The sequence below is a fragment of the Leucoraja erinacea genome, chromosome 27, assembly GCF_028641065.1.
Source record: "Leucoraja erinacea ecotype New England chromosome 27, Leri_hhj_1, whole genome shotgun sequence".
Lineage (NCBI taxonomy): Eukaryota > Metazoa > Chordata > Chondrichthyes > Rajiformes > Rajidae > Leucoraja > Leucoraja erinaceus.
This window is the reverse complement of record NC_073403.1, coordinates 15961469-15968992: the sequence shown is the minus strand read 5'-3', so window position 1 is coordinate 15968992 and position 7524 is coordinate 15961469. Positions and strand designations below refer to the sequence as shown.

General features: G+C 47.4%; 1 protein-coding gene and 1 long non-coding RNA gene across 3 annotated transcripts in view; one reads left to right on the top strand and one right to left on the bottom strand.

Annotated features, from left to right (window-relative positions):
* Positions 1-1098: 1098 nt before the first annotated feature.
* On the bottom strand, positions 1099-7088 carry LOC129710280 (uncharacterized). Of its 2 annotated transcripts, none has more exons than XR_008725652.1 (3): positions 6967-7088; positions 4560-4698; positions 1099-1537 (listed from the first exon to the last, which is right to left on the bottom strand). It is a non-coding gene; the product is annotated as an uncharacterized LOC129710280 (long non-coding RNA). The 2 variants fall into 2 exon arrangements; XR_008725654.1 differs by having other exon boundaries at positions 6854-6991.
* Positions 6982-7524, top strand: part of aarsd1 (alanyl-tRNA synthetase domain containing 1) — a 23705-nt gene continuing 23162 nt past the window's right edge. Inside the window, exon 1 of the mRNA XM_055657164.1 lies at positions 6982-7121. Within this exon, the coding sequence (XP_055513139.1) occupies positions 7083-7121 (39 nt within the window). The 5' untranslated portion in view covers positions 6982-7082. The remainder of the gene's footprint in view (positions 7122-7524) is intronic.

Sequence of the window (7524 nt, the reverse complement as noted above, 5' to 3'; positions counted from 1 at the left end):
CACCTGTTCACATTAGTTTTATGTTATCCCACTATACACACCAGAGGCCAATTGACATACAAACCCACACATCTTTGGGATGTGGGAAGAAACTGAGCACCCAGAGGAAACCTACGCTGTCACAAGAAGAACTTACAGACTCCACAGAGACAGCACAAGGAGGTCAGAATCAAACCCGTTTTTCTGGCACTGCGAGGTGTGTCATTCACCAGCTGTGTCATTGTGCTGCCCTGGATGATGCCAAGACCAACTCTAAACAGCCTGCACATAATCCATTTCCCTCCGTTCCCTGCATATCCATTTGCCTATTCCAAAGTCCCTTAAATGCCACCACCTCTGGCAGCACATTGCTGCCGCTCACAACTCTAGAGTCTTGTCAAAAAGCTGACCCCGTACATCACCTGCAAACATTGCCCCTCTCACCTTAAAACTGCCTTCTAGTATTTAATATTTTCAGCCAGGGGGAAACTTTTTCTGACTGTCTACCCTATCTAGGCCTCTGATCATTTTGTATGTATCAGGTGAGCTGACTTCAAGGATCAGCCAGAATCTAGATGGACCCTGCAAAGTTCCCAACTTCACCTATACTTTAAAACAGCTCAAGTATGAATCAATGTTCTTGGCACCAATGTTACAAGTGTTGTGTAAACGTTGATTGAATTTTGTTATTTTTGTGAAAATTCTGATTGACACATTTTTGTAAGGATGTGAAGATCTGAGGGAAATGGATTTACTGGAATAATGATGCAATAAACAGGAATCAGCCTGAAGAAAGGGTCATGACCCAAAGCATCATCTGCTAATTCCCTCCACAGATGCTGCCTGACCCATTGAGTTACTCCAGCAATTTGTTTTAATGGAATGGTTCCAGGGAAGAAGGATTGCTTTGCAGCGGATTAGACCGGGTAAGCTGGATCTGTTTTTCTATCGTAAAGAAGCTTAGGAGCAGCTTAGAAGTCATACAACATGGAAACAGGCTCTTTGGCCCATCTTCTCCGTGCAGACCAAGATACCCTATCCAAAGAAATTCCACCTGCTTGCAGAAATAAGTCCCGACCCGATCATCGATCCATGTTCTCCAGAGATGCTTCCTGACGTCAAGACAAGAGACATTTATTATCACATGCACCAATTGGTACAGTGAGATTTGAATTACCATACAGCCATATAAATAAAAAGAACACAAAACACAATAAAATTTAACATTAACATCCCCACACAGCAGAATCACACATTTCCCACAGTGAAGGAAGGCAATAAAGTTCAGTCCTTGTCCTCTTTGTTCACCTGTGGACAGGGCATTTGAGGCCTCCACAGTCGTCGCTACAGGTGGCCCGATGTTTCAGGCCCTCTCGCCGTGATGATCGGAGCACCAGTGTCGGAACGGAAGAACACTATCAGCGGCTTGGAGTTCCAAATCGGCCACTTCCTACCGGAGACCGCGGCTTCCGAAGTCCACAGGCCGAGCACTGCCTGTGTCACCCCTGCGCTTTGTGTCCTTTTGCTTGCGTGTGGCCCATATTCCTTGGAAACTCTCCTATCCAGGTACAATACAATACAAATCAATACAATACTGTTTATTTGTCATTTGAACCTCACATGAAGTTCAAACGAAATTTGGTTTCTGCAGTCATACAAGAAATTAACCAAGACACAACACCAACACAATTTACACAAACATCCATCACAGTAAATCTCCTCCTCACTGTGATGGAAGGCAAAGTCTTGTCTCTCCCCTGCTCTCCATTCCTCTCCCGAAGTCAAAGTCAAAGCCCCCTGCGGGCACTAACAAGTCCCACGGCCATTTAAAGTGGCGCCGGGCGATGTAAGGCCCCGCTCCAGGTCACTCTCAACCCCGCAATTCGAGCGGGAGAAGTCGCCGTTGCCGGTGCCCCGCAAAGCGGTCTCCCACCGGGGACCCGCGAGCTCCCGGTGTCACCATCCACCGGAGTCGGGTCGCAGCAGCGCGCCACCGCTGCTCTCCACGCTCTGATGCCGGCCAGCTCCACGATGGTAGGTCCGCAGCTCCGCAGGCTCCGTGACTTGAGCTGTCGTTCCAGTTGGAGGCCGCTCCACGGTGCTAGGCCCCAACGGCAATGGAGACCCGACAGGGAAAAGGTCGGGTCCACGTACAGGGAAGAGATCTAAAAGTTTCCCCCACCCACCCCCTCGCCCCCCACACATACACAGTCAAAAACCCACTACAAACTATACACTCAACAGGACAATAAAATAAAAAAAAGACAGACGGACTGCAGAGGCCGCTGCGACGTCGGTTGTGCCGCCAACCCAATACCTTTCCTGATGTTGTTATTGTACCTCAACTACTTCCATTTACCCACCACCCTCAGTGTGAAAACATTGCCCCTCGTGTTCCTGTGCAATAGTCAACAGCATAGTGACGGATTGAGGTGTGATAATTGGAGAGACACTGTTCCCACTTGTAGATTTAGTTTAGTTTTGAGAAGCAGCATGGAAACAAGCCCTTCAACCCAACAAGTCCATGCCCCCGGCCATCGATCACTAGTTCCATGTTATCTCACTTTTTATCATCCATCCCTACTTTCCCTATACAACCTCCCTCGACTCTGTCCAGGGACCTCGACAGTCCTTTCAGGTTAGGCAGAGGTTCACTTGCACCTCTTCCAACCTCATCTACTGCATCAGTTGTTCAAGATGTGGACTCTTATCCATCGGTGAGACCAAACGTAGACTGGGCGATCGTTTCACTGAACACCTTCGCTCAGTCTGCCAGAACCCACCTGATCTCCAGGTTGCTGGACATTTTAATACTCCTTCCCATTCCCACACAGATCTTTCTGTCCTAGATCTCCTCCATTGTCAGAGTGGAGGCTAAACACAAATTGGAGGAACAGCATCTCATATTTTGCTTGGGCAGCATACAGCCCAGTGGTATGAATATTGATTTTTCTAAATTCAGGTAGCCCCGGCATTCCCTCTCTCTCTCTCTATCTCTCCACCCAAGTCACACTTGCTTCTCGTTTCACCCAACAAGCAACAATGGAGTCAATGTGTTGAATGACCACTTGCTGTAACAAACTTGAATAGATGCTTGAGTTTGTGGGCACTGAATTGGGGGTTAGAGTGACAGCAAAAATCAAGCTGCCAAGACTGGAAATCTGAAATAAGTCATCATCATCATCGTTGAGAACATTAGCAACGCAGTGATGCTGGTTTAAGTTGGGCTCGGTGACGGACGCACCACACATCTCTGTCCTCCATGCAGCTGGCAAGCTCCTCTTTTGTCTCCACACGTGCGTCTTCCATCAACGTCTCAGCATCGTCTTAAGTGCTGGAGACATTCAGCAGATAACGGCAGTACAGAAGCTGCCTGATCTGCTGAGTGTTTCAGGCATTTTATGCTTTAATTCACTGGCTGTAGAGTGAACGGTTGGCAGCAACGGACTGTCTTGGTCTGCTTCTTTCATTCATGGCTTTCTGGTACAAAGTATCCCAATCACTGGTCTAAATATTCACCACCTTTCAAATATGTCCTACCTATAAATTGCACAACCTCTTTGACCCTACCTCCCAAACCCAAGACTGTTTAAAAAAACATTTGGAAGTGACATATGGATACAGAGGATTTAGAGGGCTGTGGACCAAATGCAGGAAAATGGGACTAGCCCAACTTGGTCAGCATGGCAATGTGGGCCGAAGGGCCTGTCTCTGGACTGTGCAGCATTATAACTCTACCACCTGGAAAGACAAAGTGGGGTTGTGAAAGGGAACACCTGCGGATTCACATCAAGTTACAGAGCTTGGATACATAATCACCATCCCATTAATGTCAAAGGATCAAGATGCTGGAACTGCCCAATTTACAAAGCTGCTAGGTGACCTCCATCAACACATTAAAAATTATGCTTTCTTAATACAATGATTGATTAGGAGAGCAACGTTTCCAGTCAATGAGGTAAACACGTGATTGCAAACTGGAAACTTGCAGCTGTCGGGACTAATTGCATGTCTCTCGCTGGAAAATAATCAATCCATTGGCTGCAGTTGTCATCTTTCAGTAATGGTCTCAACATAATGTGCACGTACCCCTCGTTGATGTACATCAGGAGCTGATGGGCGGTAAATGTGCACTTCTGTTCACATCTTGCTTTTCACTAGTGTTGTTGATACAGTTTGAGAAAGGTGTAAACATGAATGTACACGTCAGTGCCATCACTTTCCACAACAAGGAGTTCTTAATATTCTCCTGGGGTGGTGCTGATTACTATCAGCACACGTCATGTAATTCAGAATGCATTTGAGGCTGCAGCTGGAATGAATTGCGCACGATCTGTGTCATCAGCTATTCCCCGAGGAGTGACAAGCTCCCTGGGTCTGAGCTCACCAGGTCTGGCCAAGAGACTCAGCAACTGAACTGACTAACTCCTGGAACTATAAGGCAATTGAATGAGGCAATCTCGTTGCTAATAATCTGGTTTTAAAATCAAGCCTCAGCTGGACACTATCAGTCTGGACATTAACCCCCTCGACTCCACATGAAAGACAAGAATTTGTAAATTAAGAAACAGTTCACCAACCCGCATGAGCCAGCTGCCATTTTCGTAGCAGTTGGTTTTGTGGTCTTAAATCTCCACCGGTGGAAAGGATGGATGCTTCAGTAGTTAAATCCAGAGCAAAACACAAAGTGCGGGAGAGACTCAGCGGGCCAGGCAACATCTGTGGAGAGAATGAACAAAAAACTTTTCGGGTCTGGACCCTTCTCTTGCATGTGCAGTTTTATTTGTGTCTCTGTACTTCAATCCGGCATTGATTTTGAAAGTTTGATTTAAATTATAGGATTCCTGAGCAAGTAGAGAAACTCTGTAGTAAAATGGAAGCAGAAACTCGTGATCTCACGAGCTATTGACTTTCCAACAGTCTCTGCGGACAGCGGTAGTAGAAGTGTTTTCCCTCAGCCCTTAGCCTTCCCCTGTCAAACACAGCCCATCTCCCACCAACCCATAGATAGACACAAAAAGCTGGAGTAACTCAGCAGCTCAGACAGCATCTCTGGAGAAAAGTAATAGGAATAGGTGATGTTGACCGTGATGCATTGACTTTACCGTTATACAAAAATACCATTATGCATTGTTTTTCACAGCTGCTATGCTGCAGGAAATGACTGGGTAAATACACCAGCAATTCCTAACAAGGAAGAGATGTGGTGACGGGCACTTGAAGGCGATGATAGACACAAAATGCTGGAGTAACTCAGTGGGTCCGACAGCATCTCTGGAGAAAAGGAAATAGGCGACACATCGGGTCGAGACCTTTCTTCTATTCCTTTTCTCCAGAGATGCTGTCTGACTTGCTGAGTTACTTCAGATTTTTGTGTCTTATCATCGGTTTAAACCAGCATCTGCAGTTCCTTCCTCCCAACCCATGATGGCTTCCCCTAACTTCTCAACAAGCTCCACTGCCTAGGGCATGTGGGACCTCCTTCTCTTCTCCATCAGTTGCCCAGGACCAGCCATTGCCTCCCATTGCTGGTTTCCCTTCCCAATGTCTGAACAGGTAATTAATATTTGTCGTTTCTGGCCTTTGTATATGATGGTCATGCTGTTATAGCCAGCAACATCGACAGGCCCTCGGGCTTTACTGTGCCTCTGAACTTTTTCTCTCTCGTTCACCGAGGGAAAGCTAATTGTTCTCCAAGCGATGTTAAGTTCATCAAAGAACAGGAACAGACAAAGTAATCCACATTGCTTGTAGACACACAGAAAACTTGCCTGCGTGTTAATTCTTCAGCTGGTGAAAGGAAATCTCTCCAAACCATTGTACTTTAAAATGGACATATTTAAAAATAATATGGAAGTGTCAGCATCAATTAGGCATTTGCACAACTCATGTGCTAAAGTGCTTAACAAATAATTAAGTACTCAGTCAATATTTAAACCTGGAAAATCTGACAGGAGATTTGCACACAGGAACTTCCACAAGCAACATTGCATCAGTGATCTGATAATCTGCTCCAGTGATGTTAGCGGAGGGATAACTATTGGCATAAAATCACTTTTCTTTTAAATAGCATCTTGGGCCATTCTCAGTCCAGCCAAGCAGAAGACAGGAACTTAGTTTAAAATCTTGTCTACAGGGCACAGGATGGCATAGTGGCGCAGCTGGTAGAGCTACTGCCTCACAGCACCAGAGGCTCAATCCTGACCTTGGGCGTTGTCTATGTGAAGTTTGCACATTTTCCCTGTGACCCGAGGGTTTTCGCTGCGTGTTCAGGTTTCCTCCCACATCCCAAAGACGGTGGTTTGTATGTTAATTGGCCACTGTAAATTGCCCCAAGTGTGTAGGAGTGGATGAGAGTGGGGGATAACAGGGAACTAGTGTGAAAGGGTGGTTGGCGTGGACTCGATGGTCTGGAGAGCCTGTCTCTAAAACAAAATTAAATTAAAGCTTAATTTTCAAGCTTGGAATTTTGTGCTCTCAAGAGGGCCATGAACTCCTCCTCTGACTCAGAGGCCAGGACACTTTTAATCATCAACAGATGATATTTGAACAATACATTTTTATGTTTGCATGGCTACTATTTTTTAATGTTCTGTACAATGATATCAGTCATAATAGAGCTTAAAGTGGTTATTGGTTTTGCACCATATCCTCATGCTGATTTTCTTTGTACAAGTGGTTTACCTCTTTCACTGATGCAGTGTTCAGCTTTTAATTGGACTGCAAACAAAATGAATTCAATGTGTAGGAAAGAACTGCAGATGCTGGTTTAAAACTAAGACGCAAAATGATGGAGTTACTCCAGCATTTCTAACATATATTGAATGTTTAATTACAATGAGTGTTCCATTAAACATTGGCACTTAAATATTACCACAACACAGGAGGCCATTCAGCCCACCACACCCTTGCAAGTTCCCAGCAGAGCAGTACCATCAGCCCTCTAGCCTCTCCCAGTAACTCCACACTGATACCAGCAGCACTCACCGACGTGACTAAGCTGCTTCACTCAATGTCAAAGCGAAGCCGCTGCAGCTGGTCCGCGCGGCTCACCGTAGCCGGGGCCGCGCCTGCGCCGTGTCCGTCAGTGAGTGAGCGGCGCCATGGCGTTTGTGTGTCAGAGAGACAGCTACCTGCGGGAGGTAGGCGGGGGGGGAGAGGGGGGGGGGGGAGGGAGATGATTGGGGGGGGGGGGGGGGGGGGGGGGGGGGGAGGGAGATGAGGGGGAGGGAGGGGGGGAGGGGGGAGGAGATGGGGGGAGGGAGGGGGGGGGGGAGATGATTGGGGGGGAGGGAGATGAGGGGGAGGGAGATGAGGGGGAGGGAGATGGGGGGGAGGGGATGATGATGGGGGTGGGGGATGGGGGGGGGGGGGGGATGATTGAGGGGGGGGGGGGGGGGGGGGGATGATGGGGGAGGAGATGGGGGAAGGGAGGGAGATGATTGGGGGGGGGGGGAGATGGAGATGGGGAAAGGAGAGATTGAGGGGGAGGGGAGGGAGGGAGATGATGAGGGGGAGATAGATGGGGGAGGGAGATGATTGAGG